The following is a 24,560-nucleotide window of genomic DNA, read 5'->3' on the forward strand; positions in this document are numbered from 1 at the left end:
AGGAAGCATGCTTTCTCTGTTGCAGACTCTGGCCTCTGAAACTTCATCCCCACCCCCAGCGATACAAACAGCACCTTCTTTTCTGGCATTCCCAAAGCCCTTAAAACCTGTCTTTGGTCCCAATCCTGGAGTTAATGTCTACTGGAAGAGAATTCATATAACATTAAGCCAAAATCAAATCACATTATGGTGGTGGTTGTTTGTTTTAAAAAACAAGGCAATTGTACACTTGATGAGTTCTGTAAATAACTGAAGGAGAAACAACACAGGAAATCTATAATAACAATTTGCCACTTCCATTATCAAATCAATTACTTCCAATTATTGATTCCCCAAATATATACATGAATATTTTATATAATCTATAATCTATTGAATTATTTGCCCTTGTCCATTAAACTTAGCATAAATTGCAACTCTGCTCCATCTTTTAAATATACTTCTGCTAATACTGGAAGCATGTCTTCTAAATTCAAGTTTGGGACATTAGCTAGATGTAAAGTCTCCTTTTCTCTGTGAATATTGTTTTTAGTATCTGATGAAAAATAATAATTTAAAACAACTTCAGTCAAATTACCTTCTTAAGCAATAGGGAAATTTCACAAAAGGGAAAGCATGCAACATGTAAGAAAGGACGTTTGAGCATCCTCATATTAATTTGTGGAGAGCTGATGATAACAGGAAATATCATATTGCAAAGTTGTCCCGTTAAGAAACGCATGTAGAATAAGAGTAAAGATAACAGATTTACTTGATGATATGCATGAGTGTAAAATCCTTATGAAAATAAATTAACATTCTATGTTACTGTTTTGTCAGTTGTGTAAAATACATTCTTGTAAACTATGTATTTGATGCACGTTTTTTTCAGTATTTTGCAAACTTGCTACCTAAATAGAAACTAGGATTTACAATATACTATATGTTTTTAGGTAGATAAGTAGAAATAGACAAACAGATAGTTTACAATCCAATGGTCGCCCAAAAGCACATTATCCAGCCACTTCAATTTGTAGTACGTAACTAACAAACTGAGGCCATTATGCAATCTTAGTATAATCAAAAGCTTCCATGGACAAATTGTTTAATTTCAAAAATGTTTAGGTTTCATCATTTGTTTCCTAGTTCAAAGGCTCTATAAAAGAATTTGGCAATTTTGAAATGATTATTAGAATCCACAAGAAGAATTTAATAATATTAACTACCTGATCTACCAGGAATTTTACTTCAAATTATCACTATATAATCACTATCGCTGTATATCATAAAATTGATAATATTATATAGCAGTGCATGAGCTGTGGTTCCAATTGTTCCAAAATGTTGGAGGTAAAACTTCCGTGCCAAATGGAAATGTATTAATACTTTCCAGTAAGTCTGAACCACTGACATAAAAATGATATTAGTACTGTGAATTATTCAGTCTACAATATTTAGCAAACAATAGTAAATAGTTAACAGATGGGTCAAATGTTCAGGCTACAAATAGACCTCTTTATAAAGTCTGTATAAGATTTTAGACAATTTTGTTGGAACGAATCTTATAATATTGATTAATTCTATTTGAGATATGCAGAGAAAACAGAAATATTAAAATGCAATATAAATTAGGGACTATCTGTTTTATGGGAAAATCTAAGCATTTATGAACTATGTAGAGATATATGTATGTGCTCTACTGATGCCATGTAGCATTGGTATAGAACAAAAGAGATGATTTAGGAAAGGTATGTAGCTGAGGCAGTTAGCTAAACTTGACTTATGCCTGAGAAAGGAAGAATTATTACTCTAGCAGGGAACACAATGCTTATCTCCCCCTTCTTGTATGCTACCAATGCTCTTTCCAGGTTGCCTGGTTTGTTTGTTTTTTATCATTATCTGTCCTGCTGAAGAATAATCAGAATTTTGGTAATTGCCACTGTTACCTGTATTACCATATTACTTCATTTTATATAATTTTATTGTATTTTATGTCTATTTTTTTAGTTTTATAAGTATAGCTATATGTATTTCTATTGTAGCATTTTCTGGCCTAAAGGCAGCATTAAGATTTTGATTTGAGAAAGCAAAAAGGTGTTAGAACGAAATATAAACATTACCCCATCTTGGCTCTCTTTGGCATAAGAAGGGAAGAGAAAAAAAGGCTTCTTATGGAAATAGATTGTCTATATTGAAAAAGGCTAAAACTGAATTCAGTATTTTATTGAAAAATATTAAGGCTCAATACAAACTTACTTGGCAGTAAATTCAATAAAACAGCTATTATTTTGGGTTGACATTCAAATAGGTTGTGCTGCAATTGTGTCCTTCACAAGATGTTTATGTGCTATGTGAGGTAATAATAATAAACATTCCTGATAAATTTTGTGCAACTTAGTCATTTATATCTTTACCCTTTGGGGGTTTTTTTCCTGGATTCAGTGGGATTTATTCCCAAATTAACTTTGTTTTTGTAGTACTATATTTGGCCTCCATCATTCAGACAAGCTGCCTTTGTACTTTTTAATATGATTTATTCCATGCCTTTCCTTTTAACAAGAAATTGGCTTTTTTTTTTTTTTTGAAAAGCAGCCAATCTGCTGACAGTATGCTAATTACTACAAGGTCAGTTAATGATACTGATAAAGCAAAAACCACTGCAATGGTTTGCAGAATCTATAGGTTGATTTCTGCAGAATCCATGTTCTTAATTTTTCCATAGTTAACCATGTTTTTTTAAAAAAAAAGTAATCACATTTTAAAAAGACCACTAAGTATCACGTTAAGGAAGTAAAATCTCTCAACTTGGATTTCTTTCTGTTTTCCTATCTTCCAATTTTGTAGTAATTCAATGAAATCTCACACAAAAGAACTAACAATATATAATTCAATCTGTTTAGGGTATATCACCTTGATGATCTTTAAAAGGATTTTTTTTTTCTCTTGCTGTTTCTTCATTTTTTTTTCTTTTGCCGTTTCTTCATATTAATTCAGGCATGACTTTTGCCCATCACCTGTGAAAGTAACAGAATTTTATTTTTATTTTTATTTTGACTGCAGACAAGATAAATATTATTCTTACTGATAAATATATAGTGCACGATAATAAAATTGACTTTACATCAAAAACTATAACAGCTGCATTTTTCTAATATCTGGGGAAGAAGCTTTCCTATGATTTCCTCATCATACTGACTAATTACCTTGATCTTTAAGAAAAAAATCAACTGCCATGAGATGTTAATTGATGCTTAACAGCCAAAATATCAAACAACCTAGGTTTGAATTCTCTTGAATCTTAATAGAGTCAACATTACATTTATTGGAATATATTTAAATGGTTGAACTGTTAAACATGCAGCTGAAAACATTAGAATTGAAATTTAAAATCAAAAAAGGCCTTTCCTCCCCTCCCCCCGACCCCTTTCCAAATGGAGGAAAATGTTGTGTATGCTTTGTATTACCCAGCAGACATGGCCTACTTGGCCCATGGGCTGGCTGTGTCACACGCTGGCCACGCCCACCCCGGTTTAGCAAAGGGGGAAACAATCGCGATACGTCACGTGATGACGTGACACCCCAAGTTTGACACTACTGTATCCTAAGGAATACGCTATTCAATTGCACACACTACACCCCTTCACATAATTTGGCATCTGATGTGTCTATTTTATATATGGATTTCCCTCTTTGGCAAGTAGAGAGGTTTGGAGATTTCCATTCAAGACTTTCCTAAAAGGAAAATGAAGTAAAACCGTAAACATACTTCCTGCTTTTCATTGAAATCTGCCAATGCACTGCATTCACCCTGCACAATAAGTCATAAACAAGTTATGCAATTCAGTCAGGGGGAGAGAGGTAATTGGGCTGGTATTCCAGCTTGGCTTTTTATGTCATGGAAACATCTGTAATCAAAGCCTGTGTTTATTTTATTACAAAATGTAATGTATAAAGTGTTCCCACTTTGAAAGGAGAAACTAGATCTTGAAAGATATTCCTGTAAGTTTCAGAACTGGAAAACAGTGTAAATAAAACAGGCCTATTTACTGACATAGACTCTTTTTGAAGAACAAATTGTATTGTACTGACACAGCTTGGCTCTATATTAGAGCATGATCTGAAGGATCATGAAGCAACAATTTTTCTAACACTGGTGTGATTTTTTTTCCTGTGTAGCAGACCTCTGGAACTGCTAAACATGTTGCCTGAATTTCCATTAGAAAAGAAATGCAAGATGTAAATTGAGTGGTTTCTATCCAAGGGTGCCATTTGTATAGCAGGCATCAACAGTGGAAGGAATTCTCCTGTTGAATCAAGTTCTTAGGATTATGTACTTTATTTAAATCTAAAAAAAGTTGCATGAATGATTTATCTGAACGCAAGAACATTTACTAAATTGCACATGTTTTATAGATTAATAAATATTCTAAAATAAGTTTTTCCTGGGTGGGGAAAGGAATGCTTTGCAGGTAAAATAGATTTCTCTGGTCTACAGAGCTTCCTTCTAGTGATTATACTATAATCTATTGTAGAATAAGTGGAAATCTACTCGAATTCCACTTCCAGCCTTGAGATCCAGGAGCAAGAGGATCCCAGAGTGACAATTTCTGAGTTTTTGCAAACTACAAATGATGGAATAGAGAGACCAGCATTTCCCCATCATATTGTCAGTTCATCCAAACATAACATTATTCAATACACAGAATACACAGGTTATATAACAAACTTAGTGATTCAAAGCAGCTTTGGTTGTTATCATTAAGTATCCTCCATTTGTTTCCCTTCATTTCATGATTTTTTTTTCATGAACCTGGCAACTTTCATGTAAAGAATGCATAATCTCAAAATGCTCCAAGTTGCTCAATTGTCAGTTTTGTTTTCAATTTCAAAGACAACGTGGTCACTTATGCATTTCTTTTTTTTTCTTTAGCTGTGCCTCCTAAATTGAAGGAGATGACAAGTCAAGAATCTGCTGTCGGTCAGACACTAGTTCTCAGATGTGAAGCCAGTTCTGAGCACGTCTCTCTCAAATTCAAATGGTTAAAGAATGGGAAAGAACTAACAAAAAGAAACAGACCAGAAAATGTCAAGATTAAGAGCCCCAAAAAACAAAAGTAAGTATATAGCATTGTATCTAAAAAGCTGAGAATTGTTTCTCGTGACACAGATATCAACTGTATTAATCATCTCAGATGCCCAAAATGTGTTATTCTCTTTGGAAAGAGATAATTAATGGAAATAGATTATTATTTTATTTTAACTTAGTGATTTTATGCTTCTGCTGCTGTTATATCTTACTTCATAAAAGGTTAAATAGAAATTCTTTGTCATTATTAAGCTAGTTCTATAGGGCAGAATTTTCTTTACAACAAATGTAAAGGAATGATATGGCAATAAGCCAAACTGTGCTTGAAGGTATTAATTTACTAAATGGTTTTGCACCCACTGTGCTAGACACATTCACAGTCTAATAATCATTGTGAGAGACAAAAAACAAATCCTTAATTTACTAGCTAGGTATTGTTATGTTTCAGGGGGGAAAAATAGCTACAGTTTCCTCTCATTCTTGCTTACAAAACTCATGGACCTGTTGCATGACAATCAGAATCAATATATTTTTAATGATCTGGTTAGAATGTGAATATCAAGTGAATATACCGTATTTTTTGGAGTATAAGACGCACCGGACTATAAGACGCACCTACCTTTTTTGTTTTTTTGTTTTTTATAAAAAGTTTTTTTTATTTTTTAGACTAACACACATACAAACATTCAATGTATTTTCTTTGAACAGAGTATTTGGCCAGTTCACAAATTTAAACAGTGTTGAGTCATTTCAATTAAATTTACAATTTCTATATTTCCTTTTTGCCATATTTATTCCTCATCTATTTTTTTAAACCAATATTACCCTTCATCCTCATCTCTAATCTTAATCAAATTCAATTTTTCCCTTCTATTCTATATTATGCCCCTTCCCATTGTCATCTATTTTTATATCCATCCTCACATTGGTTAATTATGTAATATTACAGTTGTTTAATATAAATTCAACATTTTAATATAAATCAATTAGTTATATAACTATCTTTTTTGTATATTAATCAATATGAACATGAATATTCCAATTATTTCCATGCAATCCAATTCCTTACAAATCGATTAATTATATTTACCAATAATAATAAACCAAATAATTTTCCCCATATATTCCTCCAAACCACCACTTAACCATTTCTGCTTTCATCACAATATGCAATTAATAGTATCTCAATTATTACAATTCCCTAGTTAAATAGAGCTTTCCCCTTATGTTACTCATTTTCACATCTTAAACTCTCCCAATAACCCAAATTGTTTTGCCCATATAATCCTCCAAATCACAACTTAATCATTTCTACTTTCATCACAATATATAATTTAAAATATTTCAATCGTTACAATTTCCCTAATTAAATTTAAAAATGTTCTAGTTGTTATCCAAGCTACAACTTAATCCTTTTTACTTTCACCACCATATACCATTAAAGGTATTTCAATTGTTACAGTTTATACTTATTCATATTTCTAAAAAAAATAAAAAAATAAAAACTTATCATTGTCTAGATTTCAAAAATACAAAGACAAATATTCCAATTATTATTCATTTCATTTTTACAATCATGATTTCCCATTTATTTCTTACTACTATTCATATTTCAATTCTAAATATGTATAACATCTTTCTCTTTCATTTTTTTTTCTTTTTCTCCCTTCCCATTTTTCTTTTTGCCTTTTTCTTTCTCCTTTTTTTCTTTTGTGTTTTAAAATCTTGAACTCTCCTCTTTTGCCCTAAATTTTCCATTGTTTGCACCTACCTTTTTGGATGAGGAAAAAGAAGAAAAAAAAATCTCCCTCTGACTTTGCCTAATTTTGCGACATAAGAGAAAACAGCCTGCTTTACTTTCAGTTTCGTTTTCAGCATAGCTTGATTAGCACCAGGAAAAAAAATCTGCTCCAGCAAATTACCTCTTTGCAGCAAGCAGCAGAGCTCTGCTCAAAACAGTGAGAGCAAATCAGCTGAGAGTCGGGGGGGCGATCTAATCAACTTGTGCTAATTAGGCTGTGCTGAAGCTAAAAGGAGCTGTTTTTTCTTGCTGTTTGTTTGCAAGGAGGTAACTGCTGCGAGGCACAGGCCAAAGGGTGGGGGCCAGTGGGTGGCGGGGCTACATTCGGTGTATAAGACGCACCTAAAGGTGCCTCTTATACTCTGAAAAATATGGTAATTTTTCATTGATCTGACTAGATTGTTTTTTAATTGTTAACATTTGTGCAATCAATATAATACCTTGATTGGTTTTGGATACATTTAAACTCCCTATTTCTTAGTTTAATCTGCCTCAAAGAACAGTTATGAAGCTAAAATCTTGGCATGAATTAAAAAATGTAACATGAACATTTTGATGTGTTTTGGTCCATTTCCTCTGAGTGAGCACAATTGAATCAAATATCAAGACACAAGTATCCTTCATGCTGCTGATTTTATCATATATTCATTAAACGAAGATGAAGCTTTTATTAGTTCATTTCAAACGAGTGTCTGGAAAGCTTATTATGCTTATTGTCATGGCTGCAATTTTCAATCCCAAACAGCAGCCAAAATCAATAAAAACACTTAATTTCTTTGTTAAACCGAAGTCCTTTTTCTCTCTGTGTGTCTTATATTAAATACTAGAATACTAAATTGCCATCATCTGTCACTGTATTAAATATAGTGAAGGATGATTTAGGAAGTCGGCTGGGTTTAAACTGAACATGATTGATTGAAGCAGTGGAGTTGTTAAGGCCATGCAACTGGCAGAAAAGGGTTTTTTCCACCTTCATTTCATGCAAAGCTCAAAGAGGCTGAAGTATTGCAGGAAAATAACAGTTTCACAGATGGATCCAGGTTGCCTTGGACCCAGGTTTGAGTGCAATATTATATATTTTGTATATAATATGGTCCCTGGTATATTGTGAGGCATGCTTTAACAAATGAATCTATTTGGGCAGATTTATTGAATATGCATTTATGAAAATTCCTAGACTTGATGTTACTTTTCAGTAACAGCTAACATGGATGTGAAGTTGAACTAGAAAGTTTGTAGAAAATTTGAGATGGGCTCTGAGAATTCAAGAGACAAGCTATGAATTTTTTCAGGCAAACCGATCTTATCTTGGATAGAATACCTTATCTTGGATAAAATTTTGCTTATTCTCATAGCTACAGACACTAAATGAACTTTGTAAAATTAGTAGACGTGTTATATATGGATTTCTATTTAGTTTTAAAAGCATAGCGCATCAGTATCGTGGTCATAGTTTGAAATTAGATTTCATACCAGCTGAAGATGTACAGATAGTCATTGACTTACAACCACAATTGAACCCAAATTTTATGTTGCTAAATGAGACAGTTGTTAAGTGAGTTTTGCCCCATTTTACAACCTTTCTTGCCACATTTGTTCAGTGAATCCCTGCAGCTGTTAAGTCAATAACCCGTTGTTAAGTGAATCTGGCTCCCCCATTGATTTTGCTTGTCAGAAGTTCACAAAAGGTGATCACATGACCTCAGGACACTGCAACCGTCATAAATATGAACCAGTTGCCAAACATTAGAATTTTGATCACGTCACCATGGGAATGCTGCAACGGTCGTAAGTGTGAAAAACAATCTTAAATCACTTTTTTCAATGCCATTGTAACTTTAAAAGGTCACTAAATAAACTGTTATACGTAGAGGATTACCTCTTTATGACACAAGGATTATGATTTCTACCCCTAGAGCTTCTGCTTAGATTCTGTGTATTGGAAAACAGAAATTACCTCAGAACATCCTAAATTATACTTGATTTTGCCTACATGTTTTCCTGCTTTGAATGGAGCATTGCTCCTTCTTTCCCTTGACCTTTCCCATCCCTTTCTTGGCTGTGCTGCCATTTCTTGAAAAAATTTCTAGATGAACTGTTTGTGGTCAGCACACAAATTCTGGTTACTGAGAGAATGTCTGGATGACAGAATTTATTTGTGCTTCAGCCTAACCCACTTTAGCCAGAAATAGCTTTGAGTTTGGATCATACCGTTATGTAGGCCTGACAAAAACAGTTAAAGAATTCCAAAATACAAATTGGTTACAAAAGAAATAGTTTTAAAAATATCTTAAAAGCCCAAAGTTCTCTTTGCCAAACCTGATCACCTCATGTGTACAGCTCCAGTGTGATATATTTACAAGTTTGCAAGTGAAAGACTAAATCTCTTACTTTCTATTTGGATGCTTTGTGATACTTTAACACAATTTTTGATTTGCAAGATTCATGTAATGGCTATATTAAGTTATTCCCTGCCAGAACTGAGAGCTCCTGTTAGATCAGTACAGCTATTTTTAAGGGAGGAGGCATGAAGTAATAGGCTAATTATTCTACAAACATTATCATATATGTAAAAATGCAAAATATGCTAAGCTTCATAGGATATTCTTCAGTAAAGACTTTATTTAAAAATATATTATCAACAATACAGGAATTCATATAAGATTTTTATACAGCAGAAACGTATCAATCATATCACAGTTATACTAATATTTAGACCTCACCTTAATTACAATCTTAAAAGGAGTGAAATAGAAACTATTAGATCTAGCAGGAAAAAAATAAACTTTAAGTTTTATAATGAACACATTGAAATTCCATCCCTATCTTTATAACTTGAAATTGATACACTTTGAGAACCACCTGAATGTAAAGGTTTTGTATATTTACATATGGTTTAAATTAAGCATAACGTGTTATGTTTTAGTTTAATTCATACTGAATTGAGTAAAGATTATTTTTATAAAATAAAAAGGCAGTTTTTAAAGCAATTATCAGTAATGTTGTGGGGATTGGTGGCAATCTGTAGTTGGCATAACTATTCAACCCCACTTGACTTCATCCCTTCATTTCTCCCTCATAACCTGGTCTTGTTTTTATTTACAATCCAGCTTCCATAGTTGCTATGCAAAGCTGAAAGCTTTGCTCACTACCATAGTACACATAAGTTCAGTGTCAGGCAAACTTTTTGTGCTGGTGGATATGTACATAATACTAAAAGCCTATCATACATAAAATGCATGTTAAGGATCTTCCATATTCACAACATGTTTTTGTACTAATCATGGCCTTCCACAAAATATGCATCAGACAGAATTAATGCATATTTTCTAATGCACCAAGATGCTACCTAAGATTACCAAGAGGGAAGAGGTCACACCTTCAACAAGAGTAACCCATCGTAGATAACCAATGGTTTTATTACTAAGGTATGCTCATCATATTTATATGAAGCCTAAAGACACTTTGTGAAATATAGGTAAATGCTAAATCCGATCACTTTGTGTCATACCGAAAAACAAGAATGACACATGGAAATTCTTCCAAGCTGAGCTCTTTATTGTTTCATGCCTATAGACAAAATCTTGCCAGACTAAAGACTCTACTATCTACATTTGTAACATACTCTGTGAACTAATAGGGAGGTGTTGTCTTCACCCCCTTTCTCTCACACATACTATCTGATCTGAGTTGCTTCTGTCTGCTTAAATTCACCCTTCCTCCTAGGAATCCACCACCTCACTACCTTCCATTACACTGTATACCGTGGCAAATTCTTGGTCTTATTTTTAAAATATATAAAAATAGCATGCTAATAAAATCAGATGGAGCACAAAGCCAGGCCTGGCAGTGATATTTAGGGATATATGGTATGTTGCTTGCATCTATGCTTGCTAATAGATACAAGCAGTATTAGTATGTTGGTGTAATACTTAAGAATGCACTATGCTACTATTATTTCAGTGCTTTCATATTACACAATTTATTGCATATTTTCATTACCTAAACTTCATCATTATTTTGTATCAGTAAAATAAGCTGAGGTTTAGTAACTGGCCCAATTCAGGCAGCTTATATTTGTTACAAAGTCATTTACATTTGTCTTGTCCTCATAAGTTAAGGAGAGCAGCTTAGTTTACCATTGGGCTAATTATACATTAGAGAAAGGTGTATCTAATACAATTTTAAGGAATGGATAGAAATTTATATTGATTTGATGTGAAGTTTAATCTCCTCCTCATGCATGATTTCTGTTTGAAAACGAAACCTGGGATTTCTGTAAGACTATCCATAGGAATCATGTTTTTATTCACTGCATGGAAATTAATTTGGTGACTTTCAGGCTGAAATCTAAAACTCATGCATCAAATATAAAGCATATATTATAACTGTGAATAAGAAACCCAGAACTTCATGCATTTGCTGTGGATACTTATAAGATAGTTGCCAATTCACTGTGTATGACCAGTGGCTTCACAATATTAGTAGGTATTTACTAATAATATTAAAATATTTTCTAAAACTTGAGTTCTCATGTGATTCATATAAGAGTACATTTATTGTTTTCTAAAATTGGCATGACTTCCATAATATTTTCTTACTTTAGCATTATTTTTCCTTGGTAATTTTGAACTCTCCACAGCATTAAAGTAAATATTTTTCTCCATTCAGAATCCTATTCATATAGCTCACTTCCCCCATTCTTTATTGTTTGAGAATCCCTATGAACGTCTCTAGATATTGGTTAATTATAGTGGGCAAGAGAATTTTTTTCTCTCTGGGTCTGGGCATTGGCAAGACAACTCCTTATCAGTACCTTGGAGAGCTCACTACAAGAGTTTACAGGAAACCTGTTGTTCCACAACTCAGTAATGGTCATCTGAGGTTTAAGAATTTGACAACTTGGCAACTGGCATGTATTTACAACAGGGTCATATGGTCGCCATTTGCAGTCTTCTCAGCCGGGTTTCAACAAGCAAAGTCAATGGGAAAAGCCGGGTTCACTAAACTGCCTGATTCACTTAACAACTGAAGTCATTCGCTTAACAAACATGGCAAAAAAAACCTGCCTTGCTTAGCAATGGAAATTCTGGTCCCAGTTGTGGTTGTAAGTTGAAGACTATCTGTAATAGCTATTACATAATGGAAATGCCAGCTATAGGTTTCTTTGTGAGTGTTTGATTCCTTTAAAAATAAAGACTGAAGATTCCAAACTATGCTGCAAAGAAATGGGTTTCCCATGGCCTGGCCTGATCAGCCTCTTGAAGTGAAATCACTTTCAAAGCTGGAGAAACATCAGTTTTAGAATCTTCATTTTCTATAGAAGGAAGTTTCAGTCTGGAATCTATGGTGGGGTTCGTGTCTGTTTTCTTGTGTAATTTCTTTAAATCTCTGTACAAGAGGAAACTTTAAGAGTCAGTCTGGTGTAGTGATTAAAGCACCAGTCTAGAAACTGGGAGACTCTGAATTCTATGCTTAGCTATGACACCACCTGAGTAACATGGGCCCTGTCACTATCCTAGGAGCAGGCAATGGCAAACCCTTTCCAAAAAATCTTGCTAAGAATATTGTAATAACTAATCCAGACAGTTGCCAGAAGTCAAAAACTGACTCAAAGGTACCTGTCCCCCTTCCCCCCAAAAATGAGGGAAGGATTGAATTTTATGTCTCCTATGAATGATGTTCTAGATACGTACAAGAAGAACTTTGGGGTTTTGTAGCTGACTATTGCCTTTATATGTTTTGCCCAGAAGCTTAGATTTTTTTTTGTTTTATTTTCATTTGTGTTACTTACAGACCTATAATTTATTTCTCCAACAATGAATGGCTACTTTTTAATGTTTAATATTAAAGTTAAAAAGGAGTGCTTAGTTTTATTTTTTAATAAAATTTGGTTTATCTCTGATATTATTTCCCAAGGAGGAGAGGAAGAGCTGGATATGTATGAACAGTTGAGGCAGCTGGGTACGTCTAGCCTATTGAAGAAAATGATTAGGGAGGACATGATAACTGTCTTCCAGTATTTGAGGGACTGTCACAGAGAAGAGAGGATTGACTTATTCTCCAAAACAGAGCAAGACAAGAAGTAATGGGTGAAAGCTTGCTTAAGAGAGATCCAACCTAGAAATAAAGAGAAATTTTCTGACAGTGAGAACAGTTAATCAATGGAATAGTTTGCCTCTCAGAGTTGTGGGTGCGCCAACACTGAAGTTTTTCAAAAACAGACTGGATAACAATTTGACCGGGATGGGACGTATAAGGTCCCTGCCTTGAGCAAGGAGTTGGATTAGAAGACCTCCAAGATTCCTCCCAGCCTATGATTCTATGTTCTAATTTTATATTAAGATCATGTTTCTATGCTATATGGTTAGATGTTGCTTTACTATATTAAACTTATTTTCATGTTGCCCTTTTAATCACAAGAAAGGCAGCATAGATTTCAGGGCCACTATCTCTCATATAGTGGATTAAGAGATAAGGCACCAGCTGGAAGATAGAAGCTATTAAGGCACTACCTCAAGTAGTATCTGAGGCTAAGTTGTAAATAGATGCAGTGTGGTTTGAGACCTCTAGCCTTATATCCTACATTCTCAATCATCCTATATTTACAGGGATATACGGTACAACATTTGCAAGTTAGAAAGATCTGAGCAATGATAATAAAAGTGCTGTAATCTATAACTCATCATGGTAATGTCTACTTCAACATGAAATCCTTACATTAAAATCCTAAATTAAGCATGTAGTTAACATTTTTGAAAAACCTCATGCAACTCCACTGCTTTTAGTGAGGCAGTTGAAGAGTTAAATTATTATACTTAAGATTGTCCTACAAAATTTGGCAGTAGTTAGAAATCTTAACTGATCCAAACAAAGTTAAGCAGTGTTGGCCATCATTAGTAGCTGGATGAGAAACTGCCAAATCCTCTCAGGGTTACAGTCTAAGCTGGGAGATTAAAACAACAACAGAAGAAGGAGTTGCAATCCATATCTGTACTATTGCCAAGATAAATATGTAAATGCATCTATAAAAGCAGAGGAGGTTGTTGAGCTTTAAATGGGGTTTATCTCTTACTGTTAAGATTGTTTTATTAAAAAAAAATAGGACCTAAATGTTTGGGTATTTTTATTATTTGAAGCCTTTTTTCTTTGCCCAGCCAAGAGGGCTCTTAGAGTTACTTAAAAAGTTTAATAATGGGAAGATTTGTGCTCATAAATTCACATTAAAAGAAGATAAGCAAAAAGAACACAATTGGAATCCGAGGAGGAAAAAAACCAACTGCTTCCTAGTTCTAACTTCTAATGATCAGTTCAAACCAGGGGTGAAATCCAGCAGGTTCTAACAGGTTCTGGAGAACCGGTAGTGGAAATGTTGAGTAGTTCGGAGAACCAGCAAATTTTGCAATATCCTTCCCCTGCCACGCCCATCAAGCCACGCCCACAGAACCAGTAGGGAAAAATTTTGAATTTCACCCCTGTTTCAAACAAGCAATTGAAGGTTAATCTCGAGTTAAACACAATAGTTTATCCTTTTGTTGTACAGGTAAGCCTCACTTTTTAACATGACGACCAACAATTGAGCCTGGAATTTTGGCCATAAGACATTGTGGTCCTTAAGCATGTCACCACATGACCAGACTTGATTTTACGACTAAAATTTTATGACTCAGTTTTTAAGATTGTTGTAAAGCGAATCACTGTGGTCATTAAGTGAATTATTTGGTTATTAAGCAAACCGCATGGATGTTAAGAAAATCCTTTCTCTGAATGGATGCTTTTTGCTGGAAACTGGGCAAAAAATGGCACAAATAACATTGTGATGTTATCGTGGGACATTGTAACTATTTGTAAATGTGAGTTGAAATGTGCCACGCACCAAACTGTAATCATGTGACTCCAGATGTGTCTGTGCAGCAGTCATAACTTTGAGGATTGTAAGAAATTTGGGAGGGAGGGGGTTTCCGTCATATGGTCATTAAGTAAGGAGTACCTATACTATCAAATCTATAATAGGAAAATTACGTATTACAGGTAGTCCTCGATTTATGGCCACAATTGAGCACAGAATTTATGTTGCTAAGTGAGAAATTTGTTAAGTGAGTTTTGCCCCATTTTGCAACCTTTCTTGCCACAGTTGTTAAGTGAATTGTTAAATTAGTAACCCAGTTGTTAAATTAATCAGGCTTCCCCGTTGATTTTGCTGTCAGAAGGTTACCAAAGGTTACCAAACATGAGCTCTGGACACTGCAGCTGTCATAAATATGCCAAGCCATCTGAATGTAAATCACATGACGATGGGGATGCTACAGCAGTCGTATGTGTGAAAAATGGTCATAAGTCTCATTTTTCAGTGCCATTGTAACTTTGAACAGTTACTAAAGTGAATTGTTGTAAGTCGAAGACTACCTGTAATTTACAATATGTCATTTGTCTTATGAATATGATTCCTCTCTGCACCTCCAGTAAAGGAGGAACAAATCTAAAAAGTATTTTTGTGTATATTTGTTTCCTTCAATGATGCATAAAATGATTTCATATTTATTCAACTTTCTTCCCTTAGAACATTCTCCGAACTCCGCATTACTAAAGCTTCTTTGGATGATGCTGGGGAATATACATGTAAAGCAAGCAACAGATTTGGAGATGACAGTACTAAAGCTGAAGTAACTATTACAGACACCAGTGGTAAGACGTGGTTCATTCTTATCTAGAATTGTTGCAAATAAAATGAATTGTTATAAGAATTGATATTAAAAAAACCTCCTGTAATATATCTATTTAAGGGTATAAAACTCAAACTAAACCGAAGTGAAAATATTTTGGTTTATCATTTAATGGATAATATAAAGGCCAAATGTAGGTAGAATTTCTAAATAATAAGATACAATGTTGGGGGGGTGTGGGGGGGAGTTAATAATGTTTACACTGAGAAGTTCTTTCAAGTTAATTGAATATATTCCACCTGACACATTTTCAAGTGTAGCTATGAAAACAATATATTTTTATAGTAAGTGATCATATTTATTTTATTATTCAGATAAGTAAATTAAACTCTATCTGTTTTTGGCTTAAATGCAAGCATAGCATTTTAAGAGACCTTAAAATGTGTATACTGTGTATAAAATTCTACTACAGTCGCACTCATTGTTTTTCTAGTCAGCAAAAACAGCGAAGAGATTCACCTTTGTGCACATGGGAACTGCTCCAGTTTACTATCCTCATTAGAGAGATTACATGAAATACATATGGAGTTGTTAAATTCATTTATTCCTCTTGTGTCCTGTAATTTACATTTGCAATTTTAAGGTGCAGAAAACAGAAAAGTAAAAAATAGTTTGTAGTCAATGAAAAGAGATACATATTTTTAACCGATATATTCAGCTGTGTTTTTCACAGCAGATACACAAATTTCTGTTTACTCCATCAGCATGTATATAATCTTTATAACAGATACTCCTGGTTATATGCCACTAGATGATTATACAGTTTGCCATTTTGTTTTCTAAGGTAGCAAAATTCAGATGCTTTGTCTGTTTGCCATTAGATGAAAAACAAAAACAAAATGGAAATGTATTGTGTTGTGCTATTTTAAATTGAATGTTCTGGATTTTCAAACATTATGCTAAAAAGCAAAATGCAATATATTTATGTGCAGATTATATATTTATAGATTATATATTTAATTATATGTTGTAATGTTTACATTAGAATCTTTTACTTTGATAATGTCCTGTGTTCTCTTGACAGTTTATGGTATAAGTTTTACGTTAAAACAATATTTTTAATATTTAAAAATTAAGCGGTTTTAGAGGACTATGTGAATCTTTACAAAGTGATTTGAGGCCAAAATGCCCATAAAATAGTGATGGGAGAAACGTTCCGCAACTAAAATGCCACTATTATTTAAGCTTCATCCTAGGAATTATTTATACTTGGGTGATGTATAGAAGGGTCATTTAAGTTTCAAATGTTGAAACAGCACTTTGAATGCTATAAGAAATATTCTAGAAACCAATGAAGATAGAAAAGCATTGGTATATCATCTATTCCCAATTCTAGCAGGTCATTATGTGGAATTTTGGAGACCACTTTCAAAGGTTCATTTCCATGTGTAACACATATTAAAAAAATTCAGCTTGGGAGTTTCAGAACACAAATAAACTCAGGATATTATGTTCTATATTATCCTGAATTGACAAAACTGCTCCAAGCCATTTGACACTCTGCGATAGAGTTGTGGTCAATGAGCCTCTCTCTGTGTTCCTTTACAGAGAGTACAAGCTCAGCAAATAAATAGGAGCTGTGGTGGTGCAATGGTTAGAATGCAGTATTGCAGTCTGACTCTGTCCACTGCCAGGAGTTCGATCCTGATCAGCTCAAGGTTGACAGCTTTCCATCCTTCCGAGATTGTTGTGAGAGTATGCTGACTCTATAAACTGGTCAGAGAGTGCTGTAAAACATTGTGGAGTGATTTATAAATTTAAGTGCCATTGTTATGCTATTGCTAAATAAATAGATATATCCTTGTTGTATCACATCTTGTATCTGTTGAATTTCATTTACCATCTCTTTGTCTTGGACTCTCCAGCTAGACTGGAGTGAGGTGTTAAGGGTGGGGGGAGTATAGAGTCTTTGGACTGCAGAGTTCACAGGTCTGACCTCCCCATAATCCTTGAAGCCTTATCTGACCGTTCTCAAGAGAATGCAGCTGGTGAGATTCTTGTAACATGGGTGGCTAGCAATAAGGCTTCTGTCTGACACTATTCATGAGTGATTCTGGTTGCTTTGCCTGACACTCTTGTATCTATTGAGTCTTCATTTTATTGGTTGGCCCTGATGCTGTTTTATAGAGATATGATGCTGGCAATTCTTTCCCAGCTCTTTTCAAACTTTTATACATTAATGAAATTGATAAAAGATTTTTGAATCATCATCAAATCTACATGATTATATAGAACTTTATGAGAGTTAATTATGTAGGAGCAGCTTCTCTATCATTCTGGTTAGACTGAAATTGTTTCCTTTTTAAAAAAAATAGAATTATTAGTATTAGGAAATTATTATAATCATCATCTTCATTTTAGCCATTGTCTATCCACTGCAGGATGAAGGCCTCTGCTCATGTTTCTAACCATTATGGTTCTGAGCTTTCTTTTGCCAATTGGGCCCACAATACTTGCTGATGTTGTTGATCCATCTTGTTTTAAGTCTCTTTCGTGGATGCTTTTTATAAAGTGGCATCTGTTCTATGTTTGCCTTGGTCAACTTGTCATCAGTTCTTCTTGCTACGTAACCAGGCCATTTCCATTTCAATTCTTTTACTCTCTTGATGATATCATATACTTTTGTTCATTCTCTAATTCATGTGCAGGTCTTTCTATCTTGTCTTGTAATGCCAAGCATGTATCTATTATGTATATATATTAGGAAATACATTTTAGAATAATAATGAGGGTACCCTTATTTAAAACTAAGTATTAAGATAGCTGAAAAATTGACAGATAGTTATGTAAAGAACAAAATTATAGTAAACTACATGAAAAACATTACCAGTAAATTCTACTGTTATAATAGTGTTACACTGAAATACTAATTTATGAGTATTGAAGTAATGGATTAAACAGGTATTTCTTTTCACTGTAACTGACCTAGTTCCCATACATAAATGAATTGGTTGCCCATAAATCTGCACAGTTTCACACTTGAAATGGCTTTAGCAGTTTGAAGTGATATCCCAGACTCAGGACTCAGCCAGAGTACAAGGGTGAAGTAATGACTCAGATAAATGGACACATGTTTGTGCACCTAAGGATATTCCTGTACTCTCTTCCAACTAAAAGAATGGAGAAAAGATCACAAAAAGTATGAGAATTCTTATTGCAAGCCCTAAGTACAAGATATAAAATTCCAACCGAGTTTGCTAACCTATCCCTATAATGAAATTAAAGTGTGGTTCAAATGGAATTTTTGAAGTGCTGAGCGAGCACCGAGAATATTATATCTTCATAAAAAGAGACATAAGCACTGAGAAATGCAATTCAGCAAGATAAAGTTTTTGAAGGCAAAAATACCAAATAGCATACTAGATTGGCAACAGAAGGGGCTTTAATAAAATATAATTGATTTTCCAATGTTGTATATCTTGTTCTTTGGTACAAAGAGCAAAAATAAAGGGAGGGAGGGAGGGAGGGAGGAAGGAAGGAAGGAAGGAAGGAAGGAAGGAAGGAAAGGTTTTCTGTGTATAGGGTCTGGATGTATGATGAGAACAGTTATTGAGATGTGAGAACTATGTAATTCTTTCCTATCATTACTCCGGTTTATTATAAGTTTGCTGGGAAACATTCAATAATAAAGTTGCTTACATATCTGATAAATAATATATTGAAAGAAAGCTGTATAGAATTAATGTTTTGTAGGCCCTAATTATATAGAACAAGAGTAGTTAAACTTTTTTTTTATCAAGGGCACATTGAAAGTTGTTTGACACTGTGTTGAAATCCTGAAATGGCTGCCATGGGAGACTTCCCTACTTACAAAATGGTTGCCATGGATAGGCATTGCTAATAACAAAGCACCCATTTATAAGATGATTGATTAGTGATGCTCTCTGTAATCTCAGTGGAGCATTTGCAGCATTTAATGGCTCTCCTCCAAGTGAGCATGACAGCAGAAGCTGGTGATTTGTATCGTAGTATGCTAAGTTTCCACTTAATTTCTTTTATAATTAAAAGAATCTTTAGAAAATATTAAGTGGAAGAAGCACCCCAATGGGCACCATTGAAAATACTAACCCACAATAGAAGGGTACCTTATTGTCTGCCCCTGATATAAAGGCATATCTGTTGTGTTATTGTTTGCCATAGCAATGTGTGTTTTTATTTTATTTTATTTTATTTGGAATTTGTTTGTGATACTGTTCTCTTTTGCACCATTAGCATGCTTCTGCTAGTTGTGTCCTTCAACATATTATCGGACGTGTTAAAAATTTTATACAATGTTTTTAAAATAATTCTAAATATATGAGCAAAGAAATAATTGGAATTATATTCACAGCATTTTAAAGATCAGCATGTGTATGAAGAAAATAGCAAAATCCAATGAGATTATCCTGTTACAATCCTCAGTTATTCAAGAGTTATCTACCTTAAATTTAACTGCTTATCTCAAGAGTTTTCTAAAAACTCTCCAAATAGCTATCTCGAATCTAATATTTATCTTGGATTATTTTGTAAGTGGCCAACTGAGGCAGCTTTCAAAGCAATGTGCAGGACCTCTTAATACCCCTTTATACCCGTTTCAAAAAACAACTCATCCCATATATGAGACAGCCTTCTTCCCTGTCTTGGCTCTTTAGGAAAGATTGGAAGATGTAGAGGTCTATGATGTTATGTAATACATTTTCTAGATTGATGCTATGTTTTGGCATTTTGTAAGCTACTCAGAGCCTATGGGAACCGAGCAACATCAAAACACTAAATAGCATGGATGATGTTACCAAGTTTGAGAATGAAACATCAGCAAGAAAACCACCAAACTCAGAGAGCACCAAGGACTCCTCATTCCAGCCCTGAGTTATAAATATTCTCTTCCATCAAAAACACTAATATTTTGCCTTTATTATAACTGACATGGTTTTAGAAATTGAATAGATTTCTCAGATTCAGATGGTAAGAAAATAGTCATTGTTTCCAACATAGTAATAGTGAAAACTCTCCCAATTATTCCATACATACGGTATACATACAGGCTCTGGAGCTTGGGGAAAGAAAAAAATGGGCCTACCAAGCCATCACGTGCTGGGAGCGGGGGTGTTGTGCGCACATGTGTGGAGGCGGGGCACATAGAATTATGGGTGTGGGCACGCATGCAACACCCCCCCTGCGCTCCCCCCACTACTGGCACGCGATGGCAAAAAGATTAGCCATCACTGCTATAGGGTTTCCTGCTTGAGCAAGGGGTTGGACTAGAAGACTCCTAGGTCCCTTTTCTGTAAATTTCCCGGCACAAGGTTCAGGGTCATGTTTCAGGGTATATGACAGCCAGTTTGGTCTAGTGGTTAAGGCAGGAGACCATGAGTTCAAGTCCTGCCTTAGCCATGAAAGCCAGCTGGGTGCCCTTGGGCCAGTCACTCTCTCACCCAACACAGGGTGGTTGTTATGGAGGAAGGTGCATTGGATATGTTCTGGAGTTATAAAAATAAAGAAAGTGGGATACAAATAAATAAATTTTAGGCATGAAAAAATGCTTATTTTCAACAGAACAGAACCAGCTTGCATGAAATACTGTAATGATTGACTTTAACGAGACCTTTGACAAAGTCTCTCATAGCATCCTTATTAACAAAAAAATCAAACACAAGCCTGACAAGTCAACTATTAGGTGGATCCTATAATTGGTTCAAGAATTGTACTCAAATGACAACTATTAATGGTATTAAATTTACCTTGAGAGATATTTTAAGGGGAATATCACAGGGCTCGGTATTGACCTGACCACTACAACATTGTTATAAATAACAAGGGCAAGGCCAGTGAGGAAACACCAAATTTGCAGACAATGCAAAATTAAGAGGGGTGACTAATATATGGAAAGAGAGGGAGGAAAGATAAAGAAGAGATTAAAACATGGATAGAAATCTAAGACAAACACCTAAGACAAATTCCTTGTGTGTCCAATCACACTTGGCCAATAAAGAATTCTATTCTATTCTATTCTATTCTATTCTATTCTATTCTATTCTATTCTATTCTATTCAACAGAAAGAAAAATAAAGTCATGCATTTAGACAAGAAAACTAAAAGAAGCATGTATAAAATTGAGAAAAATTGGCTAAAGAGCAGCATATCCGAGAAGGACTTGGGTGTACTTAATGGATCACAAGGTCAAGGATCCCAACAATGTTATTGGCAGTGCAAAGAATGCTAATAACATCTTGAGGAACATTGTTGTTATCCTGGTCTATTTGGAGTATTAGTATTGCATTGAGTTCTGCACACCTCAGTTTAAAAAGTACATTGATAAACTAAATAATAATAATTTCATTTGTTCTAGAGGGGAAGACTAATAGGATGCAATTTTAAGGATATAGATACTGATTAGATCTTAGAAAGAACTTGTTGGCAGTGAGAGCTGCCAATTAGTTGAATAATTATTGGATGGAGTAGTTTCTTTTCCTTCAAGTAGAAATTGCATGATACAATCAATTTCATTTTCCTGCACAAGTGCCGGCATTTCACTCTTGTTCACCATCATAGTGGAATCCATCAAATGTGATTGCCTTGCAGTTCTTCTGCGGCAGCAATCCTGACACCAATGTTTTGTTTGTTTCATTTTTAGAAGGCTGAATACAGATTCGTAAACAATTTTCATTAGTCATGTTTTTTTCTTCCCTCATTAATGGTTATGTTTTTGACTAAAGATCTAGTTTTTCTGCCTCAGTCAATCTCAAATCGTAGAATAATTTAAAAACCAATTACTAAAACAAATCAAATGTCACATCATGTATTTTAAGGCTGTCTTTAAATTATTCAAGTTTTTTTTTCCCCATCTTACTTTACTCTGAAAATGAAGTTCTCCTTGGGGAAAGTGTAATTGAGGTCAGAAAAGATGCATGGAATTTCTCCAAAAGAATGATATAAATAGCAAACAGGAGAAATTGGTTACATTTACTGTATGCAAATTGCTTTTTGCAAACTATTTTTGCTTCACCTTCTTGTGTGAGCTTTGTGGGATTTAAATGTATTATGCCCTAATGAAAGGTAACTGATAACATTTTGTAAAAATAAAAAACATTTTCAGGTAGATATGTCAAACATAACATAGAATATTTTATTTAGACATTCAAAAAGTTAGGATTTAAAAAAAAAAAAAGAAATCCTGCAATATTTTATTTCCTATTGCTTCTGCCTTTTTCTCTAGGAGTCTTTTCCTCTGCTCAGTGTTGTACACATCAGGGGTGGGTTCTACTTACCTTTACCACCGGTTCACAACGGGATCGCGCTCTCTCGCTTCAATCATGTGCGCGCCTTGCTTCTGTGCAGATCACTGATGATGACATCTGGGGCAGTGGGTGGGGCCTCCTGCCAGTTTTACTACCGGTTCTTGCAAACCGGTCCGAACCGGGGGCAACCCACCACTGGTATACATACATACATAGCTGCATGCACAGCTGTTTATATTTTATTGGAGAGAAATATGACCTTTCCCCAGATGTTTCTTTATTTCAGTGGACTTCTGTTACATCTATTTGGATGCTTTTTTCTTCTTCCAATATTAAGACTTCATAAGTATGATCATGAATTTGTGTCAATGGGCATACACTTGGAAAGTGCATTGTTAGTCTCTCCTAAACTGCTTGGGAGAAAAATATACTGACAGGAAGGCAATAGAAATAATGTCATGATTTCTATCACACCTGACTAGGTGGCTCAATGGCTAAGACACTGAGCTTGTCAATCAGAAAGGTTGGAGGTTCGAATTCCTAGTGCAGGTCTCCTGCGTGAGCAGGGGGTTGGACTAGATGACCTCCAAGGCCCCTTCCAACTCTTGTTACTGTTTATATACATTTTATTTCAATGCCTAAGAAGAACCCCTAGAAATCCATTATATAACAGATTCCTGAATTGTTGTTATCTCACTTGTGTAAATTATATTGCAATTTTTTAAGTTGTTATCTTCACATATTTTTGTTTTTAAATGGTTTGACAGCTTGTTTGGCTTTTTTAAAAAAAAATAAAATAAAACTGCTAATTGTCATTTGAAATTCATAAACAGCAAATAACAGGAACCATCCGCTACTTGAGGATTTGAACAGACGGGAGCTGTTACATTTTCAGGAGCCAAACTTCTGAGTTTTCAATATGAACAAAGAACTTTTTTTTTCTTTTTCATCCCTCTTGACCAACTACATCTATGGTCTCCATGGATTGTGCTTAACTTTCAGGCATGATTAACTCTTTCAGAATATATTTATGTTTACATTTTCTTTTTCTTTTTTTGGACAAAAATATATCTACATTCCTACTACTTACCATTTTATCTGAAGGAGAAGAAGAAATATGGAGGAATATTTCTTATTTTCGGGGAGGTATATAGATTTCATTGAAATATTGAAGCATTGGTTTCCTTAGAAATATGTCATTACTCTTAATAAATAGATTAAATAGGACAATGTGACTCCATATTTTCTAAAGTTTGGCAAATGTTTAGATGGCAACTACAGTTCCTTTCAGAAATGTTACTACCATCTGCCATTTGCCTTTTGGCAAGCAATAAAACAAGCAGCACACTTTAAGTAATTTCTTCCTGTTTTCTGTTTATCTCATTCCCATTTTCCTGTATGATGCCAAAAACTTATTTTTTTCCAGTTATAAGCAAGTACAGTGTGATAATCTTTCTATCTCAGAACTTGGGACACTTTAGTGATATTAATACAATATTCTAGCTAGGTGTGACCTGGGATTTTTTGTGGGGCAGGGCAGGGTAAGAAATTCCCCAATGAAGAATCTTGAATATCTCAGAAGCTTATCCACCGTTTTGTGACCTTTTGGCTATTCCTAATAAAAATACAAGTTAGCTACACCTGTGAGTTCACTAAAACTTAAAATAATTTTATAAGAAACACATCTTCAGTTAATTAAAGTAGTAATACCCTGCCTTTGTACCTACATGGATCTTCATATTAGCTCATAACAA

At 34.3% G+C, this 24,560-nt stretch overlaps 1 protein-coding gene across 4 annotated transcripts in view; it reads left to right on the forward strand.

Annotated features, from left to right (window-relative positions):
* The window catches only part of NRG1 (neuregulin 1), a 156,783-nt gene that overhangs the window by 31,466 nt on the left and 100,757 nt on the right, over window positions 1-24,560 (forward strand). For all 4 annotated transcript variants that reach the window (XM_087886411.1, XM_087886409.1, XM_087886410.1 and 1 more), the window contains exons 2-3: window positions 4,910-5,093; window positions 15,427-15,551. In XM_087886411.1, the coding sequence (XP_087742537.1) occupies window positions 4,910-5,093; window positions 15,427-15,551 (309 nt within the window). The remainder of the gene's footprint in view (window positions 1-4,909; window positions 5,094-15,426; window positions 15,552-24,560) is intronic.

This window comes from Pantherophis guttatus, chromosome 2 (assembly GCF_059756535.1).
Source record: "Pantherophis guttatus breed Tessera chromosome 2, ASM5975653v1, whole genome shotgun sequence".
NCBI lineage: Eukaryota > Metazoa > Chordata > Lepidosauria > Squamata > Colubridae > Pantherophis > Pantherophis guttatus.